The sequence below is a fragment of the Engraulis encrasicolus genome, chromosome 22 (assembly GCF_034702125.1).
Source record: "Engraulis encrasicolus isolate BLACKSEA-1 chromosome 22, IST_EnEncr_1.0, whole genome shotgun sequence".
NCBI lineage: Eukaryota > Metazoa > Chordata > Actinopteri > Clupeiformes > Engraulidae > Engraulis > Engraulis encrasicolus.
The window spans coordinates 13,021,617-13,048,232 of NC_085878.1; the positions used below are offsets into that span (position 1 = coordinate 13,021,617).

The 26,616-nt window shown below is 42.1% G+C and overlaps 1 protein-coding gene across 1 annotated transcript; it reads right to left on the reverse strand.

The window, feature by feature from the left end:
* Window positions 1-8,020: 8,020 nt before the first annotated feature.
* On the reverse strand, window positions 8,021-26,616 carry aup1 (AUP1 lipid droplet regulating VLDL assembly factor). The gene is made up of 12 exons (XM_063188955.1): window positions 26,393-26,616; window positions 25,646-25,783; window positions 24,376-24,526; window positions 19,778-19,968; window positions 13,936-14,008; window positions 13,015-13,088; window positions 11,963-12,029; window positions 11,588-11,693; window positions 10,895-11,038; window positions 10,400-10,581; window positions 9,904-9,992; window positions 8,021-8,639 (listed from the first exon to the last, which is right to left on the reverse strand). Exons 1-12 carry the CDS (start codon window positions 26,431-26,433, stop codon window positions 8,594-8,596), a joined length of 1,302 nt encoding a protein of 433 aa, XP_063045025.1. The 5' UTR covers window positions 26,434-26,616; the 3' UTR covers window positions 8,021-8,593.

Here is a 26,616-nt window from a genome sequence, read left to right on the forward strand (position 1 = left end):
CGAACGTGCGACCTCGTCAACTACAACGGTTCGGCAATGGGAGACACAGTACGATACCGCTGGGCCAAGAGACTAGTCTCTCGGCCCAACGGCACGAGACTGTATGAAGCTATCGGAGGGAGGTTTACCAACGTTCCACGCCAACTCTCTGCTAGTTAGCCTCCGTTACACTCTCCCCCTTAAACCTCACTCCCATCCGGGTCACGGCACCACTGTGACGGAAGTCATCTTGCACCTGTTCACCCCCCTCGGGGATCGAACGTGCGACCTCGTCAACTACAACGGTTCGGCAATGGGAGACACAGTACGATACCGCTGGGCCAAGAGACTAGTCTCTCGGCCCAACGGCACGAGACTGTATGAAGCTATCGGAGGGAGGTTTACCAACGTTCCACGCCAACTCTCTGCTAGTTAGCCTCCGTTACACTGACATGACAGACGTTTCGGCTGCACAGAGCCTTCTTCAGTGTCACAAATTCAGTCTATTTCCTGAAGTCTTTTAAAGGAGCAACCTCCTTGTCACCTGTTTCTAATTGCTCATTAGAGATGGCGCAGCAGGTGCCCCACCACATCAAGCTTTTACGCCGTTCATTAAGTGGGGTGCCCTCTGCGCCACCTGTTGGAGCATAACAGACACTTCAACCAACAACAGTGACACAAAAGATAGAGAAGGGAGCAAACATTAAAAAACAGCCTAGCCAGTTACAGAAAACAAGTTAGTTCAAAGTCCTCATTCATGCCTTTCGGGGACATTGACTGAAGATGGTACATCCAGAATGCTTCTCTTTGTAGAAGCATCTTGTCCAAGTTGCCTCCTCTTCGTGGTGTGTGTACTTGTTCGATGCCTATACATTTTAATTCTTGAACGGTGTGGTTTTTCTCCATGAAGTGTCTGGCAACCGGTGACGTTATGTCACCTCTTCTGATGGCTGATTTATGTTCACTTAATCTAGTTTTTAATGATCTTATGGTCTTACCCACATATGACATCTGACATGGACATTGTAAAAGGTAAATCACCTTTGTAGAAGTGCACGTAATTAAAGAGTCGATTTTATAAACTTTTCCTGTTTGATGATTTGTGAATGAATTTGTTTTTAGAATATGCGGGCAAGCCGCACAATTTCTACATGGGAAACATCCTTTTATGAAGGAAGCTCTTTTGTCCTCACGAACCACGTCAGATCTCACAAGTAGGTTACTTAGATTATTGGACCGTTTGTAGGTAAATAGAGGGCGTGTAGAGAATGTATTCTTCAGAGAGGGATCTGTCGCCAAGATGTGCCAGTGTGCGTCAACAATATGTTTTATCTGTCTCGATAGGCCGTTATAAGTTAAAGCGTAATTCACAGAGAAAGGTCGCGACTGCTTTTTGGATTTCATTAAGAGTTCTGAACGCTCAGAGCATCTGACCTTCTCGTATGCCGTGGATAGCCACTGGTCTGGGTAGCCCCGTGCGCGGAAACGATTGAGTAGCGCAGTAGACTGTTTTTCAAATTCCGCGTCTATGTCACAGATACGGCGGATCCTGTACAATTGACTTAGTGGTAACCCCCTCTTGAGTGGGACGGGGTGGTGACTATCGGCACTTAAGAGTGTGTTTTTGTCAGTGCTTTTTCGAAAGACAGTGGTTGAGATTTCGTTGTTCTGTTTAGAGATAAGAACATCTAACAAATGAATGGACTTCAGATCCCTCTTGGATGAAAATGTAATCGTAGGTACTCGAGAATTCAGAAAGGTGATAAAATTCAGAAGTTCACTCTCACTCCCTCCCCAAATCATGAAACAATCGTCTATGTAACGAAACCAGACCTTGACAGAACTTATGAAAGGGTTATTATAGACAAAATCCTCTTCAAACTTCCCCATAAATAAATTGGCATAGCTGGGGGCCAATGGAGTGCCCATGGCTGTGCCTTGAAGTTGTAGGTAATAATCCTTCTCAAACAAAAATTAATTCTGTGTTAGAATAAACTCAGTAAAATCCATTATTAGATTAGCTGGAATGTCTAGAGAAGCTTGGTTGAGGAAATGGTTAAGGGCTTCTAGGCCATCTTTGTGGGGGATAGAAGTGTAGAGGGAGGACACATCCAAAGTCACTAGCCAGTCATTTTCATCAACTATCTGTATTGATCTTAATTTATTTAACAGTTCAGTGGTGTCTCTTATGAACGATGGTAACGTCTTTACCAGAGGCTGGATATGGTAATCCACAAATTCAGACACTTTCTCTGTTAAGGAGTTGATTCCTGAAACAATTGGACGGTATGGAGGGTCAGTTTCTGATTTGTGTATTTTTGGTAGTGCATAAAGCACAGGTGTAACTGGGTGTTCATTTGCTAGGAATTTCGCTTCACGTTCAAATCATCAAACAGGAAAAGTTTATAAAATCGACTCTTTAATTACGTGCACTTCTACAAAGGTGATTTACCTTTTACAATGTCCATGTCAGATGTCATATGTGGGTAAGACCATAAGATCATTAAAAACTAGATTAAGTGAACATAAATCAGCCATCAGAAGAGGTGACATAACGTCACCGGTTGCCAGACACTTCATGGAGAAAAACCACACCGTTCAAGAATTAAAATGTATAGGCATCGAACAAGTACACACACCACGAAGAGGAGGCAACTTGGACAAGATGCTTCTACAAAGAGAAGCATTCTGGATGTACCATCTTCAGTCAATGTCCCCGAAAGGCATGAATGAGGACTTTGAACTAACTTGTTTTCTGTAACTGGCTAGGCTGTTTTTTAATGTTTGCTCCCTTCTCTATCTTTTGTGTCACTGTTGTTGGTTGAAGTGTCTGTTATGCTCCAACAGGTGGCGCAGAGGGCACCCCACTTAATGAACGGCGTAAAAGCTTGATGTGGTGGGGCACCTGCTGCGCCATCTCTAATGAGCAATTAGAAACAGGTGACAAGGAGGTTGCTCCTTTAAAAGACTTCAGGAAATAGACTGAATTTGTGACACTGAAGAAGGCTCTGTGCAGCCGAAACGTCTGTCATGTCAGTCCCTGCAAAGTTAAAATAAAATAAAACCACAAGAAAGAAGAAAAATTGAGTGCGATCCATTCCCTACTACTAGTCCTACAGGATGCCAAAACTTTTTTGAAGCAACTACTAGACAATGGTTTATAACCAACACATTTAATCCTATCTTGCTTGCGGAATGGGGCAGTGTGAGGATGTCTTTAATTTCCACAGTATCCTTGTATACAAAAAGCACTGCAGAACCCAACACGCCAGGTTCTAGCTGGGCCACAAACACGGTCTATAATATAACCAATGAGTCATTGTGTAGTATAAACAAAGTACAAAACAAATAGGATGGGGTAGTTGAAGAGGTGGACAGGAAATGACGGGGAAAGAGATGGGGTGCATCCCAATATGTGACCTTGCCTCCTCCACTTGTGCTTGTCTCCTCGTCCCGCCTCCTGGCCCCTCCTCTGTGGAGAAAACTATAAAGTTTCCCAGCTGTCAGCCTCGCCACAACAACTTTTGAGGGACTGTTTTTCATTCACCATCCCAATTGCAAATGAGAAAAAGACTTTACAATTGAGCTTTTGCAAGATATTGAAATATAATGCTGTTGTCAGTGATGTCATCATGACGAGAAGCAAGTGGAGGAGGCAAGGTCACATATTAAAACGCACTCATGGGGTAGGATTGGGATATGACCCAGGTCAGACTCGAACCTGGTTCTCCATGGACACCAACTCATATGGTACTGGTGCCTTAACTGGTGCCACTGCACACCAAAACCAAGATATTACTTCATTCCTGGAAGTTTATTGCAATGACATTTGCACCAATGCTTCTCCATGGTCCTCAGTCTCATCAGTAGCCACCCTGGGACAGACATGGGGTCCAAGTCAATCTAGCACCTCCCATCTTCTCCTTTTGCATGTGGCCTTGTGATGAGAGGCAGTGCATAATTGAAGACACAAGGGGTGCATTCCAATAATATGTGACCTTGCATCCTCCACTTGTGCTTGTGACCTCACGTTTTGCTGATGCCCCGCCTCTGTGGAGAAAACAATTAACTTTCCCCGCTGTCAGCCTAGCCAAAACATTTTTTGGGAGACTATTCTTCATTCACCATCCAGTTTGCAAATGAGAAAATTACTTTAAAATTGAGCTCTTGCAATATATTGAAATATAATGCTGTTGTCAGTGATGTCATCATGACATATTACTTATTACATATTACTACGAGGCCACAAGCACAAGTGGAGGACGCCAGATCGCATATTGGAACACACCCAAGGTTTCTCTACAGACGTGGGGCGTCAGCAAAGCATGAGGTCACATGCAGATAGAGAGAGAATGGGAGGTTCTAGATTGACTTGGACACCATGGATTCCACCCGATTGTAGATGACTGTCTCCATGGTGACTTCCATGATGTGTCAGTGTCAACATCTTGTTCATCACCCATGACATCTCAAAACGTGTCCCAAAGGACAAATGAAGGACATACAGCTCAGTTTGCTGTTACTTTGGGTGTCTGCAATGTAGAGATGGGCCTTGATTTTCATATATTCTAATGTTTGTTATATGTTAAAATTTAGAATGGTCAAAAAATGAGAAATGTTAGTCTCAAAATCTACACTCAAAAAATTTAGACCCCACATAATTCTTTATGGGCCTCCCTTAGTGTGTTAAGTGATAATGATGAGTGCAAACTTTGATTAAATCTCTACATTTGCTCAGCAAATATGAATGGATCGTATTTCATTTTCAACACAAAAGGCGTGTCAGAAAGTCTCACACTCACTGTTTACAGCCAGGGAGAGTAATATTTTAATATTATTTGAATAGTCGAATAGTGGCCATCGATTTTCAAATAGTGTGTGCCAAAAAATCCCATCCCTACTACAATGGCATTTCACTCAATACAAAGAATGGCTAACATTACAGTGCAGTGCTATGGTCTCGTGATTCTCTCTATTGTGGCTGATTGAGAGATTTTTTAAATCAAAAGGTGTCTCGCTATTTGCACAGGGTATCATATTTGAATCTGGCACAATGCTTAAGTCAATACAAATTGTGTACACACTGCACATACAAACTGTACTTGTGAAGGTGCTACAAGAATAGTTTGTGGTTCTTGTGTAGGTACATTGCTTGGTGTACTGAAAAGGAAAGGAAATTGGTAGGCGACCCACTGTGCAAACACGGCTGAAGAACATGCCATCGGTAGGGACATTTTTGGAGGATTTTAAACATTTGTCAATACTAAAATCTCATATTTTTTGTCATTTTTTCCCCTTGTTCAGGACAAAGTGCAACACGATGTACTCGGCCCCATATTATGGAGCTCTCACGGGGAATAGGCTATTCTGAAGTATCCTGATGCTTAGCATAGGCCAGACACAAGCACCAATGGTTATCTGGGACTTCTGTAGGGAGTGTTGGCATTAAGTTCATTTTCTACAGCAATTAGTTCAAAGTTAAATTCACACATTTCAAAATGAACCAGTTTGTTCACAGTTCATAACTCTTCAGTGTTAATTGTTCGGAATAGTTTCCAAAAATGAACTAGCATAGTTCTTTTTTGCAAGAGGTTGTTACGAGCTGTAATGTTCATTATAATTTGCAAAGCCAACACAAAACCACAGACAGCATTTGATTATCAGAACAGTGAATATATACAGTGAGTCCAATATGTATTTGATCCCTTGCTGATTTTTCCCGGTTTGACCACTAATAAAGGCATGATCAGTCTATACATTTAATGATAATATGTATTCAAACATGGAGAGACAGAATATCAAAAAGAAATTCCAGAAAATAACTTAAAATAATATATTTTAATAGATTTGTACTTAATTTAGTCAAAGAAACTAAATGGCCAGACAAACACCCTCAAACCATAATGATACAACTTTCATGCATGATGATGAGGAGGGTGTTCATGCGATCATAGACAGCAGCACTCTTCCTCAAAACACATTGAATTGTGTTAATGCCAAACAGCTTGATTTTGTTTTCATCTGACTAGAGCACCTCCTTATCATATCCTAAACCAGTCTGATGTTCATTGCCAAACCTCAGGTGGGACTGCAAAGGTTCCTTCTGAAGTAGAGGTACCATGTGTGCACGACAGGATTTGAAACCTCTGTGGCATTAAGTGCTACCAGTAGTTTTCCCAGTGATTTTGGTCCCAGTAGCTTTGTTACATTGCCTAGTTCATCCCGTACCGGTCTATGGACTGATTCTGCTGATTCAATGTGTCTTTTATGCATGTTAGTATGTGCAGGTGACTTTAATTCAGATGACAAGTTGATCGGAAGTGCCCATCTGGTCTGTGGGCCCGAAACTGTTATCAATTGGCAGGGGATCAAATACTTATTTTGCTTGATGAAATAGAAATAAATAAATATATATTCTCTTAAGTTAATTTCTGGATTTTCTTTTTGATATTCTGTCTCTTCATATTAGAATACATATTAACATAACATTTATTGACTGATCATGTCTTTGTTAGTAGGCAAACCAACAAAATCAGCAAGGGGTCAAATACTTATTGGCCTCACTGTACATGTGTTCAACGTCATCTTATACATTATTGGGGTTCTTTGAAATGTTTTTGTCTGGGTTTTACCCGAATACTAAGGAAATGTGGCACCCTGTAAGGTACATGTAGTTCATTCACAGGCACCAGAATGAATGAGTTCATAGTTTGTTCAACAGGCAGTAAATGGTGAACGTTCAGTTCAAATTCACCCAAATTATGAACTAGTTCAGGTACAATACTGTCTGCCAGTGCGCCCCTAATCATCCCATACTTAATTGTTTTGTTTGCACCTCTAGACTAGAGTAAAGTGCTGTTAGTATAAACCATTTATTCAGTCAGGTGCACAAAGTATTGACCCACAAGCCTACCATTTCCATTGGTTTTGTTCTATAGAATACGTATACAAAGAATGCATATTATTAGGCAAACTATTATGTTGAACGTTTCGTCCATATGCATAGTTTCCAACTCCATCCTGTATGAACATGAAAACTTGTTGAACCTACTACCTAAGAGGCCCTGTCTCTGTGTGCTGACCACCTTGTTCTTCTGGACACTCGATGAATGTTTCAGTTCTGGAATATGAGAGCACTGCAGGGTAATAATTGTCTGATAGTTTCACCTTTATTTTTTCCTCAATCTTAAGCAGTTACTTTGAGTGTACATTTTGTGTGAGCCTGTCGGCCTTGTTATCGTACGTTTGATTGTTCTTTAATCACACAACCATTCTCTTGGTAATTTGAGGACAGTCACATCCCTCTGGAAGACTTCCAAATTGCTTAGATCTCTTTTGTGGCCCATTTCCCCAAAGAGTAACCTAATAATTATGCACAACTGATGTAGGCTCCTTTAGATCACACTCTCCATCATTACACAAATGTTCACATCTGGAATGCTAAAATCCAACAGGTTTTCATGTTCATACAGGTTACAGGAGTTGGAAAATCTACCTTAAAAATGGACGATATACTCAAAAATACTTATTTGCCAAATACTTTTGGAAACAATTTAATGTATCACAATATTTTTTGATAATTGGGAAATGAGCAACTTTTACACCTTCAAGCTCACTTTCCATTCTTTAGAAAGCATGTCCATAGTGACAACATTGTTCGATTTGAAGAGCCCTTGCTGCAACACAATGCCACGCAGCAGGAGATTTAGTGATTAAGACTACAGTTCCAATACAAAAGAGTAGAAACACATCCCATTATGCCACAACGGGAAACAGATTATCTGCTCAATATCTACAGGCATGTTTAAATAGGCCATTGGCCCGACAATTTTAAGACCCCTAAGTATTTTCGAACAAACCTCTGTAATATATGAAACTATGTATGCACACAGTAGGGACTAGGGATTTCCACGTTGTCACTGGCCCCAACGTACCTAGTACTCCTACAAGCACAACTGTGTTTTAATCAGTAGTAGGCCATCATTAGGCGATTACTTTGCCATCCCTTGTTGCTTAAAGAAAATATCATTGACTTTGGCAGTTGAACAATTGCATGTTTCTTTATTAACCCACTTTAGCAGACGTCTATTTTGATGAAAGCCTCGAAAAGTGTCCTCAAACATGGTTGACAAGCCAGCCAGTCACATTTGCATCAAAGAAATTATTTGAATGTCCTTGAAAGCCGATGCTGCACCAACAGAGTCTTTAGAACGTAATGAATCTTCAAAATGTGTCAGCTCAAAACCACACAAAAATGAACCTTGACTTTTTTTAAATACCATTTCCAGACTTTATAAAAATAATATGAGATGTGTCACTGTCACTGGAACTTGATACAAATTGATACCAAAATAATCTCTTTTTTTCCGTCTCTTCTTTTTCGCCGCCGCCTCCTTGCAGAGAGAAATAATTAAAAAGACATGCATGACTGCCATGCAAGAGAATAAAAAACAAAAAAATCCTTGCCACCCTGAATCCTTCCCCAGAATGGATGTCAATCAAAAAACGTCTCCAGACAGGCAATATTGTGTCCCGTATTCACCATAATAATTACTTCTCTTGTCCACTGGGAGACAATCCACATGTACTTGGGAACCAAAAAAAAGAAAATCATTCACAGGTCATCCTCCTGAGTCAGTCCATGTTTCTCCATGTAGCGCCTGGTGAAAAGGAGAGAGAGGAAAAAGAGACAAAAGTTCAGTGAACCGTGATATTAAAAGAAACTCAAATGAGGAGGTAGTGGTGCGCACATCTAGCCTGGCGACGCCATCCTACGTACTTCCGCCCGAGACTGTCTACGTATATAGGAGGAGACGGAAAGCTTCCGAAGCGCCCATAGAAATGAACGGTGGTAATTCGTTATGCCAACATGGCGTGTGTTTGCACATATTCCGCCTGAACTTTTACGACTGCTCAAAGCCAATCGGTATACCGCTTGGTGGCAGATGACATGTGCGACTCACATCGGGTAGCTACTTGCATGGGGTTGCTACAGAGTCCGCGCCACTCGATTCTACAGGCCGCGAAGCAGAACGTGTTGTCGTGAAATGCTGCGCATGCGCAGTCCAACACAGCAGTAGGAAAACAATGTTTTGCAGTGTTGCTTTCATATACCGTATACGGCCAATCCTAGAAAGCCATTATAAACTGATTTGCATTGCGATTCTAAACATATGGGCTGTGCATCGCTCAGTTGTCCCATTCCCGTTTTCTCATTAATTCTTAGAATTGCTATTTCAGATTAGTAAGACCATTGGCATCTGAGACGTAGCCAAGATGGCTGCGGAGTGAAATGACTTATGGGAAGGGACTTTGCTTCTGCCCAAAGATTTTGGCTCCGTACAGTAGTCTGGCGCAACCCGCCTAGCTCGGTTCGCTCGCGGTTCTGCCAGTCAGCAAATAGTTGAGAGTGGTGACGCAGGACTCATCCGCGAATTGTAGTTCAACAGCAGCAGAAATAAACATGGCGATGTAACTGATTGGCTAAAGGAATTTAATGAAATTCCAATGTATGACGGAGTCAACAGTCTGCTTTCGCCCAGGCTAGCGCAAATCCACAACGTGGGTTAAAAAAAAATAATAATAATAATAATAAATATATATATATATATATATATATATATATATATTAATATAATCATTCAAATAAAATCATACAAATATAAAATACCTGCACACTTAATCCTGATATGCTTTTTTATTTTCTAGTGAAAGCTTTCGTGCTATTGAATGGACAACAAATAGCTGTAGAACATGCAAAAAAAATGCAGGAGAGTGTGCACGGACATTACATTTTATTTAATATCAAAGAAACCCAAATATCAAACATGCGGTCCAAATAAGCAATGGCAACACACAGATTTAACATCCAACTAAAAGTCAGCATGAAATGTAAGAGCTTTACAAGCTCAAGCGCAGTCATACCGTCTCGCATATTCGTACAAGGCCTCTTTTCTTTCCTGCAGAGACATGTGTCTGTCAACTGGAGACTTTCCAAATGATTTGGCAGCCGGCTGTGGAGAGAGATACAGGGAAAAACAGACGTCATGGTAAACAACAACATAATGACGTGCATTATTCTCATTTAAACCTTGAAAGCACTGAAAGTACAAGGTACAGAAACATGGTCTTTGTCCACCTGTTGCAGCATGTCTTTTTTATTTCTTACAAATGTGCTTTGGATCTGCTGTGACAATGGTTGTATACATTGAGATACCCAGCTGATTCCTTTTTAGTACTCGACTATTACACTCAATTTGAAAAGGGCTTGACTGAACTACTCTTGCTTACTGACAACACCTCTGAGCCTATACATTTTGCTTCATGATATGAGTTTTCCCTTGCTTAGTGTTTTTATTGCATCTTTTTCGAGGACTGGTGTTGCCAATTACTGAACTGAATATGTGCCTTATCAACACACCTTGATGGTGGGGATGGGTGCCGCAGCAGCCTGAGTGGAAGAGGAAGATGAGGAGCTGGAGGGGGATGTTGAGGGTGGTTGGCGAGGTGACCCTGATGCAGAGCTGCTGGCGTCCTCGATGGGGTACTCCTCTGTCCTCTCCAGGAGGTTGGTGATGGTGGTGTCCACACAGTTTGTCAGCACTGCACCCACAATAACAACAGGAGGAAAAGTTTCACAATCACAGGAAGTTACGAGATCGTTTAGCTCATGAGAAGAAACGCTAATCTGAGTTTCATCTACCAGCAGTGGTTAAACTAGAAAAGGCTCACGGTGACAACCCCACCTAAGAGCTTGTTCAGGAGTACACTACACACTAACACAAATCCTACAACAGACTGCAAACAAACAGAGTTAAACTAATCCAAAGATGGAGCAGCGTTTGCCCAACCTGCCCTGCAGTGCCTTAAGGACACAAAAAGGTCAGGAGGGGATAAGGAAGTGTCAAATACGTACACAAATCCCTGGTGATGACACTGAGGGGGATATGGGGCAGGACATCCTTCACCTGCTGGGCCATCCGGACCACCCGGGGGTCCTCTGCCCCTGACCCAGGGGACATGAAGCCTCGAGGGGTCGCCCGGGGACGAGCACCCAGATCTGGGAGCAGGGTGCACAATGGGGGGATGGGGAAAAGAGAGAGATAGTTCAGACTTGGCCATCAAAACTGAGGAACATCCTGGATATCAGAGCAACACAGGACTACAGATACTTGATAAATGAGGGCCATAGGGTCTGGAATCGAATACAGACAGAACATGGCAATAGTGAATGTAGTTGTTGAGATAATTCACAAGTTTACGTTGGATTATCTGGTTGAAGAAGAATGGAAATCATCAAAAAAGCTAAGAAAGCTCTCAAAAAGTGAGAAGTTCTCACAAATGATTTGGCTGAATGAGATAAAGTATGGGACACACTTAGAGCTGAAAATCTGACTGCATCTTCACAGTGTCCAAACAATACAGTTCAAATAATGAATGCGTTTCTCGACACCATCGTTGCTAACAAAGTTAGCAACTTATTTGGTAACAATGCAATTTCCCATTGGAAACCTAGTAAGTTGCTGACTGTTTAGCAAAGACGCTTTCGAGAAACGGGGTCCAGATCAGGGTTGTGGAGAGATTATCGAGGGGGTAGGTTGAAGCTTACTGGTGCTTGCCGTCTGTAGAGCGGTGTGCTTTTTCCTTTTGATGTGTTCAGCTTTGTCTGCTTTGGTGATCTGTGTTGACACCACGCCTAGCTCAGTGGCTAGAAACTACGAGAGAAATCAGAGCAGATAACAAGATTAATGTTGAACGCACAAACACACTCCAGATAAATGCCAACAAAAGGGAGCAAAATCCAGTGATCTTTCAAACAGATTTTAAAAGGTTTCCTTCAATGGAGTGTTGCATGGAGGTCTGCCATGCCCACAGAAGCAACTTCTCTAATAAGATTAATTCAAAGCACTAAAGCTACAGCGAGAAGACCTCAAAGCCTTTAAGTGTTAAATGTGTCCTAAACTTTACCATTTCAAGTATTTACCTCTTGGACTTTATTAGCAAAGTCTTGATGTGACTCTTCTTCCTGTTTTGACATGGGTCCCAGCCATCTAGAAGACAGAAAAGATGATGAGGAACAGATAAATAGCCAACAAATGTACTAGCGGGATTGCATAGCCCTCCCTAATTTACACCCCTATATGATCACAATGCAACAATTAGCTATGTGGTAAGTGATGAGTAACAAGAAGAATCAACAGGTGGTTGTGAATTCAGTCCCCTGCACAAGTCTACAATCTTTGCATCAATGACCAATACAAAAAAATATTCCTGGGGACTGCCTTTTTTCTGCTAGTTAGTTTGAAGTCTAGTCACCTGTTAAATAACACTTGGCCTGCTGGTCAGTGATCAAGATTCATGAAAAGGAACACCAAGGTTTCCTTTATTCCTAATGCCCAGCAATGTGAGCGCTACATATAGGCTTTTAATATTTTTTTTCTTAAATCTCAGAGTCTGCTATTGTACATTATTGTACTCCTGACCTAATCTACTCCCGTCACAGGTGGACTTCATCTAGTTTACAGTAAATTGTTCTGAACTCGTCTGCTTCATGAAAATGTGAACACAAACAATAGGTGAAAAATATGTTTGCCATTAGAGGGAACTGCATCTACAAACGTAGTTCGCAATGAACTGAATAACAAGTACCTGTTTAATGAAAACAAGTAATGCGTTAAAAAATATGTTTCATTTCTAAGCCTTACTGCGAGAGAGAACATCTACAAGCTTTGACCATAATAAGCTGGAATGTGGTGAAAAAAATCCCTTGGATTTAGCCAGAGGCTTTTCAAGCAGAGTATGGGCAACCCAACCTGTAAAGCTTTAAGGGGGGGTTGAAGAGATCATTCTAGAGGACATGAGAAGGTCACACGCAGCTACCTGTCTGTTGCTCTAGGTTCCCGCCAAAATATGTCACATTTTTGGCGGGATGATTCTGTTTAGATAACAGATAACAGATTCGTCTTGCAAAACCACATGGAAAATTCCAAAGAAAAGAAAAAAAGTCATAAGAAAAAAAGTCATATTGTTTAGTACCTTACATGGTACACTGTGAACGGAACAAAAAAAGTCCACAGCAATTCCGTCAGCCACGACGACTCTGGTATAGCCTGTAAGAAGAGACACGTTAGCAAATAAAGTCCCTCTCAAGCAGTGTATTGTTTGTTTTGTTATAATTGGAGCAGTGAATGCGTGTATGCCATGTAATGCAACCCCTTGATTACCACCCACTGACTTGTGAAACAAATAATGCTGCAACTACCCGATATGCAAAACGCCCTAATTGTGTGATTACTATGACAGGATTAAACAAGATTATAGGCAATGAATATGCAAATCCTGGGAGACAGATTTTTGCCCCTGCGTCGGGGCAGCAGCATCTACCGAATCTGCATCCGTGCTCAGTGTGACCAGAATAACAAGATTGTGGCAACAGCATCAAGAGCACTGGATGCCACGAGCCCTCTGGATACGGCAGAAGCATCTATGATGTGATCCCATGTGCTTAGCATTACTAATAAAGACTAAACGGGCCGGAATGAGAATGAGATTAAAAACTGGGTACAAGTTAACGTGGTAAACTGCATCTGGCCAGCCCGACACTGGGGCATTCATGTGTGTGTGCGTGAGTACCCGAACTTTATATACTGCATCTGTACATATACATACAGCATATGTATATGTATGTACATTAAAAAATTGTTAAACTTGTCACACTTTTTACATGTATTTTTGTTGGGCTTTTACACCTTAATTGCACAGATAGTGAGAGAGACAGGAAATGAGTGGGGAGTAAGAGAGAAGGGGAAGGATCTGGAAATGACCAGAATCGAGCCCAGGTATGGCGCACCAGCCCACTGAGCCACATAACCCCCTGTATATGTATATTATGTGAGCTTGTGTGTGTGTGTGTGCGCGTGTGTGTGCGTGTGTGTGTGATTAGGTGAAGGGAATTACCACAGCAAGGAACGGCCTCTGCACCATCAAGGCTACAGGCTGCACCGAGTCCGTCACAGAGAAAGGCCACGAGCTGCAAAGAGAGGGAAAATACACACGCTCATCGACATTCTGAGGAACCGTGAGCTTGAAGGCACGGCGAAAAGATTATACACAAACACACATCATGATGACATCACTGTGTTGCGCCATTTAGGATTGGCATTTGGTGTTCAGTAAAGGCTTCCGCTCCACTTGGCATTTTAAGGAGTTAGTGAACAGTAGAAGCTTAAAATGTTCACAACTATGCCCTTTTTGTTGCCATGGTGACGTGACAGTAATCTTGGGATAGCACTCTCCTTATTAGTAAGGTGGCCGATCAGCATTTTTGGACAGGGCAGGGAAGGAGGACGATTATGATTTATTTTCTCAGGTGCGTCCCTTGGGCCTTCAGAAACAATAAGTGGGGAGAGAGGTCTTTCACAGACTTGGTTCCAAAGTGTAGACACAAAACCTTATTGGCATCCAGACCTGCTTAGTTTCTAATACCCATCCCAGACACTGTACATAATTATTTGTTACTGACAACTGTTACTCTAACTAATTTTCTCCCACCACTTGAAAAAGGTGCATCAGCTTCACTGCACTTCTGATGAATACATATAATTATCTGCTTCAAAAAAACAGAGTCTGGAAATGAAAGGGTAGTGGGCAGGTATTCATTAGAGCAGTGATTCCCAACCAGGGGTACGTGTACCACTAGGGGTACGCGAGCACACTGCAGGGGGTACTTGGAAAAATGTAATTATTATAAAAAATGTATGGAGTAGTCACATCAGCACAGAGAAAGTGATATAGAACATGAATTAGGTGGTACTTATGGCACAACTAAGAGGCTTAGGGGGTACGCGAGACAAAAAAGGTTGGGAAACATTGCATTAGAGGATCAACCACTGGTTTAGAATAGACTATCATTTATTAATCCAGAGGGAATATACAATTCAATTCAAATTCAAGACCCAGGATGCACTGACCAAGCAGGTTTGTAAGAACTGTTCTCACCAAGTTACACAATCAATTAACAATCTTATGAAAAGCTGATTAAACTGGTAATTTCAAGATTCAGAAATATTATGGAAATACGCTTGACCTAATATCGCAAGGGGTTTGACACACTTTCCACAAAGACCAAAATCACACATGCTGTGGCAGTGCATTGAGAAGAACTCTGTCTGGCTGGCATGTATGGTGGTATTTATAGAGTGTCTGGCTGCAACGGGCTTATATTAACTTGCCCATGCTTGCTAATATGCATATCTAAGGCCCATCTACTCCCAGAGCCAGAAATAGGCCATACGCAGCCCTCAGCAGTCTGATAGCCAGCAAAACAACAGATGCAAAGGTCAGCCAGTTATAGCTGAGATCAAAGTGACTGCACACTAACCTGCATCCACACACACACACACACACACACACACACACACACACACACACACACACACACACACACACACACACACACACACACACACACACTGCATTTTGCTGTGTACGTGTTCTCTGTAAGTCGCTTTGGATAAGAGTCGGCTAAATGCAATGTAATGTAATTCCAAGTTCAAAAGGAAGAGAGGGACGGGGCAAAACAAGAGCAATCAGAGGCTGCCCCCTGCCCAATGCTGGATGTATGTGATTTTTGTGTGTCTGGCGCCACCAGCAGGTGGCTCCAAACACTGTCAGCAGACAAGCAAACACATACAGACAGACAGGGACAGACAGAGACAGACAGTCATTGCAATACCTGGCCCAATGGCCTCTGGGGGTGCAGGTAACTACAGTAATGTGATGCGGAGACAAAGGGAATGCTGCGAAACTGCATTTAGAAAAGAAGGTGAGTGTTGTGCAGTGACATTTAGCACAAACTCAACACGCTATGTACTGTTCTTGGTGTGTCTTTAACCTGTAAAGTGTCGAAAAATGTTTGCTTGACAAGTGACCCAGTTACATGCTGTAGCACTGTATGCTAGTACCCTTGGAAGAGGTCGGATTTGGGAGTTTGGAGTCAGTTGGATTTGGGCATGGTATGCAATGCATGTTATGTAATTACAGAAACACAGCTATATAGTTGGACACATAGAGTGTGAGCACAGACCAGATACCAGAGCCAACTGCATTCCTGGTATGGTATGAATGAACGAAACGTCCCAGTCCTGAGTACAGCCTTAGATAATAAGGGGATACCATAAAATGACATTTAGTTACTTATGAAATACCTTTAACAAAAAGATGTTTGAGTTTGAGGACGGCTGATATTCAGTAGGCTCCAGACCATTTCAGTCTGGTTCCCAAAATAAATGCTCAGATGAAGCAAATTATTTCGAATGACAAAATCTTTTCAGAGAAAAATACGGTGGATGAATTCACATATACACAAAAAAATACAATTTCACAAAAAACAGTTTTTCAAAATTGCTGCCTCAACAGCATCGACTTATTTCCTTGGAGTAGCAATGATCATGTGTTTTGTTGGTGTGGAAACCTGAGCTTTGCCAGAGTGCAAATATGCAACACTCCACTAATCGCAGGATTAGCACTCTGAAGATGGCAAACCTTCTGGAAATTTCATAAGCACTGCGTGACTGAAATACATTATAATACCTCGCCATCTACCGTGTATCCAATTCAGTCAACATTGTGCTAAGGCACTAACAGGTCCAGACAGTATACAATGCCCATGTTGGTTACCGCATCGGTCTGCATGTTCACATCGAAAACCAGGGAGGTTGGGTAGCAATAAATTGAACCATGATTATGGTGAAGCAACAGCCTTAATGACATATCACAGGCTTGCATAGGATTAACACTGACCCATCTAAGTAGCCTGATTATCATCGACTTTCAAATCTCTTCGAGACTTGGTCTGACCAAGAGCATAACAATGAACATTTCCCAAACGGCATGGTTGACCCGAGTCCCTTGGTTTGCTTATGGTTGTTTGCTTCCCGACACAGTGAAATGAGTTCCCTTATTTTCGGGAACTCAGCAAGTACTTGCATTGCTCTTGACCTGACTAGTTGCAATGCCAAAGTTGTTGCGTGACTAGGAGGGCGCGGCCTGGCGACCATCTAAGACAAGTACGGTGAGGAGTGGAAACTGGTGGAAATAGGCTATCCAGTCAACTATGACTACAACACGATAGGATATTGTTTTAGCCCTTGCACCAAGACCTACACAAGAAACTGACACACCACATCCACCGCTGTACCACTGTACACTACCACATCCACTGCTTTATTACTACTGCTAATACCTGATTTACCTTGGCTGCAGAGTTACCGTACACTACCGTTTAGCTAAATGTATTTATTTATGGCTACTGTTAGGAACAAGGTGTGGCGTTACCAACTTGTTGTGTCTGCACACTTTAGGATAGGTGTAGTGTTTGTGGTGCCTGCATGCATAAATGCTGCACCGTGTTGCTCTTTAATGCTTGTGGCCAATCTTGTGTATGTTTAGAGCAGAAGAATAATGTGTCCATCCCTTTGCATGTCTAATACATGTGAAGAAATGACCAATAAAGCAAACTTTGATTGTGAATTCCACTGTAGTTTATTCATTATTCAATACATGTGTCCTAACAAGCGCTTTAATTCTGGTCTCCGAAATAAAATTGAAGAAGTGATTATGGTGAGAAAGGTGTGTGAACAAGGGGGATGGGGGTTCCAATCTCAGGGGAATTGAGTAAGGATGAGATGCTGACTCGAGAGGGCACAGGAAGACGGATGGCAGAGGTATGCAATCAATGAGAAGGATTGCACTGGATAAATACTAATGGAGCAGAACCCAAAGCCATCCATCAGTGTCCTATGCCTCATTCAGATTAAGCCCTACTGTCTGGACTCAAATGACTTGGGAGTCTGGCAAAAAAAAAGAAAGTAAAAAAAAGATTCCCTTCCCTGACTGGAGACATTACATACACCATCTTACCTTAGCCAGACATCCACATCCACACCCACACACCACCAATATGTTTGTCAGCAATATTCTTAACTGCATCTCTGACAAACTTGTCAGCAATATTCTTAAATGTGTCTATGACAAGCTTGCCAGCAATATTCTTAACTGCATCTCTGACAAGTTTGCCAGCAATATTCTTAACTGCACGGTCGGTCATCCAACACGACACCCATGTGTTCCACGTGCCATGTTCCAGGAAGTTAGATAAGAATCTAACAGAACCATGACTCACTCACTGCTCTCTGTAGTGTCTTTAAGGGGGAGCGTACCAACTGTATGTTCCCCGGTATTTGTATGGGACCAGGGAACTTGGGGTCCTTTTTCTAAAAAAGGCTTATACAGCTCCAGGCCTTTTTATTAGAATACCATGAAAAAGTTGATTTATTTCCATAATTCCATTAATAATGTTAAACTGTCATGGATTGTAGATTCAGTACATTTTTAACTATTCCAATCATTAGTTTTTTTCTTTTTATATACATTGGCCTTCCAGCTCAAAAAACCCATGAATTGGGGAATTTCCATGCCACGTTTTGGTGTTAACTCACCAGTTTAATTCTAACTCAACAGAAATAAAACCCCATTCATTTTCAATGGGGTTTCATTTCTGGTTATTTAGAATTAAACTGGTGAGTTAACACCAAAACGTGGCATGGAAATCTACAGGGTATATTGAAGAGTGAAGTGTGGGGTACCAGGTCAACAAACAAGAACAGCTGACAGCAAAGCATCAAGGATATCTGGGCTTCCATAACTCCCATGCACTGTTTTTGCCATTGACTTCAATGTTAAACGCACCATGGCCATTATGAAGACAGAGAATGTCCTAACCAAGTATTGACCATTGCATGTTATGTAGAAAGTACCAAATTTCAACTGATTTAATGTGACCCGAATTTTGATGAAGAAAAATGTGATTTTATAACAATATTCTAATAATGCGAATTCCCCAATTCATGGGTTTTTTGAGCTGGAAGGCCAACGTATATAAAAAGAAAAAAATTAATGATCGGAATAGTTAAAAAACTGGGCCATGAATCTACAGTCCATGACAGTTTAACATTATTGATGGAATTATGGAAATAAATCAACTTTTTCATGGTATTCTAATAAAAAGGCCTGGAGCTGTATGTTCCCCACATTGTATTTAACCCTTTCCAAAACCATCCCTAAACTTAACCTTTCAGTAATGCAATGTTCCTGAGTTTTCAAATTGTGCCCTTCCCAAAACCAAACCCAAACCTAACCTGTCAGTAATGCAATGTATCTGAGTTGTAGATTTGTGCCCTGACCAAAACTATCCCTAAACCTAACCGGTCACATGTGCAACAACAACCTGCGCTTTGCCATGCGGCAGTAGTCTACTTGGAGGCAGTGGATAACATAGAACCCTTTTTTGAAAAAAAGGGTCCCATGTTCCCCAGTTGCGGGGAACATAGGAATGACCCCCTTTAGCGGGCTCTGATAAGAGTGGGACCATGGCACTTCACTGTACAGTTTTCTAAATCTTTTTCCTACTCTGGCTTAGCCCCAGCCACATTCTGCCAACTGAAAGCCTTGACTCGCATCTCTACCAGTCAGCCTTCAACAATATCTTTCCGCTTCAGAGCCCATTTTCACCCCTCTAGTACTTGAAACCAAGCCACCTTACACGTCTCTCTGCTACCTAAGCCCAAGATGGACAGGTAGAACCAAAATCAAATGATCGAAAACTGGGAAGTGTAGCATCATGACATACAAAGAAATCAGACAAGGACAGACAATAACTCAGTCAAAAGAGTACCCAACCAAGACCATGGAGCTTCGTCATACCATCTCCAATACCCCAGTCTAGGATCTTGTCTCGTACCTGAATTTGAGGAGGCCTGCTCGGCCGTTGGTGGTGTCTTCCTCGGGGAAGAGCAGCAGAGGGGGGTCCTCAGGAGTGGAGCAGTACCTCTGGAGGGTGGCGGCCAGCTCCGCACGGTTCTCCCCCCCACCACCCAGCTCCATGAAGCCCCGCGCCCAGCACACAAACCCTGCAGAGCCCTCCAGCATGGGCTAGGGGGACGAGGAAGTTGGGAGAGGGGTAGAGATGGAGAGACAGTGAGATATAAATGTTAATGGCTACAGCACTAATAGTAGGGTTGGAAAGGGGGGTCCACGCGCACCCCCCGGCTTTTTTTACGCCACCTGATTTTTTTGCATCTTTAGAATGTCTACTTTCAGAATCTGCCAGGTGCCAAGCTGAAATAATGTCCCATGACCTTCCTTTTTAACCATTTAATGCACCTGACAGGAACCCAACAGATTGAAGCAATGACAGAGAATAGGTCATAACTTTTGAAGTAAACTACATACAGACACAAATTAACACATTTTCCCATACAATATTGACCTGAGGAATGAATTTAAGTTGTTGTTTTTGACTTTTGACAACATTTAAATGGCATATTTGCTCAGAAACAGCAATAAAATGACCCAAAATATGTAGACACTCAACTATCTTTTCATTCTTTTGAGTTTTGTTGTCTCTTTTTCACCACCTGCTCTTCCTTTATCATTCGCAGTGTAAATGTGAGTATTATATCGCGTATTAAGCTGAAATTATGACCCCCAGTCTCCATTTTTGACCCTTTAATGCGCCTGACTGAAACCCAACAGACTGAAACAATGATACAGAATAGGTCATAACTTTTGAAGTAAACCACATACAGAGACAACTTAACACATTTACCCTCACAATATTAACCTGAGGAATGCTATTAAGTTGTTGTCTTTGACCTTTCACAACATTTGAACAGCATTTTTGGTCATAATCAGCAATAAAATGGCCTAAAATATGTAGACTCTCAAGTATCTTTTCATTCTTTTGAGTTGTATTGTCTTTTTGTCCACCACCTGCTATTCCTTTATCATTTGCAGTGTAAATGTGACTATTATATCGTGTTTTAGGCTGAAATAATGACCCACAGTCTCCATTTTTAACCTCCATTTTTAACCCAATCTGATTTAATGTGTCTGAAGAAGATTCTCATTCATCCGGGTCATGTTATCCAAAGTGATTAGCTTCAATCCCCTAGACTACTTCTATACTACTGTATAATAATAATAATAATAATAATAATCATAACTTGTCTGGCAGCTCAAACTGACTTTGAATAGTCTAGCAGTTCAAACTGTCTTTGAATAGAAACTTAACATTCGTTATTGTATGAACAGCAACATGCATCTTGAATGCAGAGCTAAGCTAGGTATTCTTCAGGAAAACGCATGGTGCATTGTTTTCCAGACAGAACATGTGTCAGTTGGTGGACTTTGGATGGCTAGACCGAGGGAGGGTCTCTCGCTCTCCCTATTTCAAGTGGGCACTAGTGAAAGCTAAATGAGGTTGCACATGGCAGTTGGCCTACTTTGAGGCAGGCAACCACAGCAGCCCTTGCTGAGAGAGAGAGAGAGAGAGAGAGGTGTTTGTACCAGACACAAACCAGATAACTGTCAGTGGGACTCAACAGAGGACAAAGAATTAGGTGTCTGCCAACATGGGGCAGCAATATGCTGCATGGCATCAACCTCCCCATCGGACGACAGCAGAGGTTGCGCTAGTCTTTTTCACAGTCCGTCATTTTGACGGACAGGGTCCAAAAAAATCCGTCATCGCCTATTTTTTTTTTAATTCTCCATCTAGTTTCTCAATGTGGGGGGTTGCGACCCCGCACCGGGAACAACACATGCGCAATTGCGGCCAATTGAGAGTAAACCACTGTGAATACACCCCCTTTCACTCGAAATTCATTCTCCAACTTTGAAGATGGAGTCAATTTTGCTTTCCACTTTCTCTCTCTGCCTCCCTCATTGCACTGTTTAAAAAGCTGCAGATATCTCTCATGACGCGCGTCTGATTCAGTGTTCAGCGCTATGGTCACCACAAGCACTTTTTTAAAAGACGCGTGCTCTGTTGCACCGATTGTAATACAAAGGCGCAGTGTTAAATAATATTCGCGTTGGGCTTCACATGCAAGATGGAAAGGAAAGCCGTCTTGAAGCAGAAAGGTTTAGCCCAGGCAGTCGACAAAGGCACTGAAGCCTACAATAGGAAGACCAGATTTCGCAAAACTTTGTTGAAAAATATCAGCGACGGTAAAGGGAGCCTCTCTATACGTAGCCCCATCGGCTTATATGTTGGCTCTGGGATGCGCGGTAAAGTTGTCTGAATAAAAAAATATATCGCCTATAATGGGTGAACCAGCTATCGAAATGAGAGAAGGTTAGCTGTTTCTGGCAACGTTTGCCAAGTTGTAAGTTGCGTTGCCTGGTAATATTTAGGCTCTTGAATATCCGTCGTTTTTATTAGTTAATGTCCTGAAGCCGTTTTAGACCTGCGTTGCCTTTGAGTGAAGGTTCTGGCTAGCAAATGCTATTCGTATATTTGTTTATGTTTCAAGCGAGGAGTTATGAAACAATGTTTCTATGAAGGGCGATAGAGGGACAACTTCGTCATTGGCAGAAAATCAGATAGTCGGTAAATGTAGTAGGCCTAGGTCTACACATAGTTCTGAATCTTAAAGTCGAAGTCACACGTGTAGGCTATGGTGGCAACGTCTTAGTTATTTTAATTCATTATTTTGAGCAAGTGCAGAGGCGCGCGCTCTGCTGCAGCCAGCTGCACAGCCTAGCTGCGGCGTATGGTATGACAAGCAGGGAGAGAGGGAGAAAGGCAAACGATAGTAGCATTAAATTATCTGCGCTCATAACTATGCCTATACCTAATTGAAATGCATATTTGCTCTACTCGATAGAGGCGTAGGTCTACTTAAACTTGTGATTTATTTATCATCACCCTGAATATTGATCCGTCAAAATGACGGACAGACTTCATAATTTTCCGTCATCCTTCAAAAAAATCCGTCAATGACGGACATTTGTCGGTTAACGCGACCTCTGGACGACAGTATCTATCTACGTTCGTTGCATCTTCTTATTTTGGTCAGACATGAGAAGTACTGCAAGTTTCATGAAGGTTAAAGCTGTTTCCAAACCAACCAAACAATTCAGGACATGTTGAAGACACTCAGTAAGAATTGGCTTGGGGTGTCTCGGTACGTTTGAGGGGTTTGGAGGAGGGCAGTGCCTGTGGGTCTGCGTCAGGACATTTTCAACATGCTCAGTTGGGTTGAGAAGCCCATCAGTGGTCGGGTTCCATGACTGACTCGGATTGGTTTGTGCCAACGGCAAGCAGGACGTGGGAGGGTAGTGAACTAGGCTACAAGGGCTAGTAGCAAATTCACAGCGCCTCATAAGCACATTACAATATGTTTATTTATTAAGAGGTCTTCTAGGCTACCACAGCATGTGTTGTTCTCGAGAAAACAAGCCCGCGTTGAGAGAAATTATGTCATCCACTAAAATAATGGATGAGCGAAAAGACACCGAAAAAAATCTATGTTTTTGCTCTTTTATGAGCGAGAGACAGAGAGAAAACTTAGTCTTGCTGGAGAATTTATGAACGGTAAAGGGGTTTTGCATGTAGACCTCGTATATTTAGAGTCACTGGTAATTAGGGCTGCACAATTAATCGAAAAATTATCAAAATCGTGATAAAATAGTGAAATCGAAGTCATGATTTTAATCGTGATTTAATCGTGGCAATAGTGACCTACTTTTGAGAGCGTCCTTGAAGCCAGGACATATTGACAGGCTGGAGTTTCTGGCCAGAAATCTGTCCACTTAAGTTTCATGCTATTGCCTTTACATAATTATTACAATTCATTTTATTTTGCTCATCCCGTATGTAATTCATTGTTGGTTATATTTCAACTTGTTATAATTTTCCAAAAAATCTGCAAAAATCAATAATCGTGATTAATTATCGTGATTATGATTTTTACCAAAATAATCGTGATTATGATTTTTTCCGTAATCGTGCAGCCCTACTGGTAATGCATCTACTCACAAGGCAACTCATGAGAGTAGAGAGATGGACTTTGAGGCGACCTCATGAAAACATTAGGCTACTTGATAGGGACAGCCGCTAGCTCTCAAACGCTGAAGCTGCAAAGAAATCCCTCCGGCACCACCCCAGGGGAGAGTCCACGGCAGTTTAGATCAAGCATTCAATCAAGACTGTCAAGGGACAGACTGACAACCGCTTGGTCGCAGTTGCAAGTCAGCTCGTGTCTGTTAGGTGTGCAGACAGCTTTAAGGTGACATGCACACCTTGAAAAGTATTTTGCGTGCAGGTGTAACTATTTCAGAACATATCACTTGAATGGAATGGAAGAGCACAACACTACTACATCAGCGGACAAACAATTTATTGCGTACAAACTGCCATTTCAATCAGTCAGTCAGTGTCTTACCGACCAAAACGTCAGTTTTTACACAATAAGCGATTTGTCTTTAGATAAAGCAGTATTGCGTTGATCCGTTCCTTCAAAGGGCACATGAGAGAGAAAGAGGAAAACTTACTGTATTGCAGGACGTCAGCAGGTTTATGACGTTGTGATCGAAGTGAGTGACATGATTACTGACGTATAGCTTGACATGCTTGTCCCTTGAGCGAGGATTGTTCTGTCGGACGTGCATGCCAAGGACTGAACACATAATCCTTACAATGGATCTGCAAAGGGCGGGGGCAAAAAAGGGAGAGAAAAAAGAGAGAGTGAGGGATTAAAAACATGTACAGTCCATGTACAGTGACACAGAATAACATGACATCCACATAGCACTCTTATTCAGACTGGCAAGACTAGACAATGTGTGAAAAGGTCGGACCATACGTTTAGTTTATTGATTCTACAGAGTGGGAAAGAAATTGCATGTCTGGCCCTTCTTGAGTGGACTTTGCACACCTTTATATTCAACTGGTGTACCCTGCTTGTGCTTTCTCACTATTGACATTCTTTATGAGCTGCACAAAAATATTCAGATGCTTGAGAATATCAAGTAGTCATCCAGATGGGTCAATAGGATCTTCTAGAATACCAGCAGAAATCATCTTCGGTTTTAAGCCACATAACTCAAATATTGCAGACATTTTGGTTAAGTGCTAGCCCTTTACACAACACAGACACAAGACGTCTACTTCAGGGCGACAAGTTTTTTTGACATTCATACACTATTTGAGTGGAGGTGCAAAAAGCACACCAGAAAAACAGGTGCTGGAAACCAATAAAAACACTTGCAGGAGGAGAGAAGTGCCGCACACTCTCGAGTTGTATTAACAAGTTTTTGATGTGACAACGTTTTAGTCTGAGGTGACCTGAGGAAGGCCGACAGGCCGAACGGTAATCACATTAAAAACTTGTTTATACAACTCGAGAGTGTGCGGCACTTCTCTCCTCCATTCAGACACTATTTCCCAATGTCAAGTGTTCTAGCCTTGATAGTGCGTGAAACGCCCAGTGATTAGATACTCTCTGGTGAACTCCGCAGAGAATCCAATCACTAGGCGTTTCATGCACTACCAAGGCTAGAACACTTGACATTGGAAAATGGTGTGGGTCTCTGTTGCGGCCAGCTGCGAAACAGAAAAAACACAACTTCCGTTGCATATTGAATCATCGCCTGACTAGAGGCATTTTGGGGCCCTGAAAATCCCTGGGGCAGGGCAGGGATGTGTTTGACTCTGTGCTGTTGTCTTTGAACAGACTGCTCCTCTCTGTCCAAGTGCAGAGCGAAGCATGTGGAGTGGAGTGCTGGCTTGGGACGGTTCTATTTTCAGCCCACTCCTCCTTACCTTCTCAGTAGACTGTCAGGAAGTGCACAGCTCACTAAAAATACATGGACTCCAATAAATATCCGCAGCAACATCAAGCAGAGCCCGACTGGCGTATACAGCAGGAGTAACAATAGTACCAGACCATCGTTTGGCAACCTGAAAAACAAACCACAGAAGCATGTTTGGTCGTCAACACATCTACCAGAATGCTAAGCTTAACATGTACACATGCCCACTATCTCGTAGCTTTCAATAGAAATGCATACAATTTAACGGGCAGCAACAAAACGTGGTCTGACAGACTCGGTCCATTCGGCAAGCAGTGTTGATACCACTGCTAACATACTGTCAAGACAGCAACAGGCATATGGCGAATGTTAGTTGGGATGTTGCCATCAGGTATGGGTCGTGATGCCCACACATTTTACAGTAGACTTCGAGTACATTTCCATCCAGTTCAACCACGTTAATACACTACTAGTGGTAAGGGCACTGACTTTAGCAGAACTGTTTGCTCTCACACGGACAAGAATAGCATTGGGTTAAGCATTTGTTTTGCCAAGCAAAGCCGACACGAATTACTCCTCCTCGTGCAAGGCTGTACAGAATGCTATAGTGGGGCTACGTAGCTGGCATAATCTCCATTTTTCCGTATAATTACTAACTGATTAAGGCTGACGTTGCTTAAGCTATGGGAACTTACTTAGCCGGCTAATTTGCAAAGCAGTAGCTTAGCTAGCCATCAGAGTTAGCAAGTTTCCTCACCTCTGGAAGTCAAACATCTGCTCTATGCCTCGCGTCTCCATTATTTGTCTTGTTTGATCTTTGTTCTTAATACTGATCGGTTAATTTCCCGCATAGTACAACTCGAAATGTTATTTGTGTATAGCAGCTAGATGACACCAGCTTGTTAGCTTGTGTTTTGGCTCTGTTGTACTTTGGACGCCATGTTGAAATCTTGATTGTGTCAGAGCCAGCCTGGTCATTCG

What these genes read in the sequence shown, in the direction of transcription:
- aup1 (XM_063188955.1), bottom strand. Translation starts at nt 26,433, where the DNA reads ATGGAGACGCGAGGCATAGAGCAGATGTTTGACTTCCAGAG. An exon ending in TTCACAGTGTACCATGTAAG is followed by an intron (nt 12,030 to 13,014) that starts GTACTAAACAAT and finishes TCTGTCTTCTAG; the next exon opens with ATGGCTGGGACCCATGTCAA. An exon ending in TTGTACGAATATGCGAGACG is followed by an intron (nt 8,640 to 9,903) that starts GTATGACTGCGC and finishes CCTTTTCACCAG; the next exon opens with GCGCTACATGGAGAAACATG.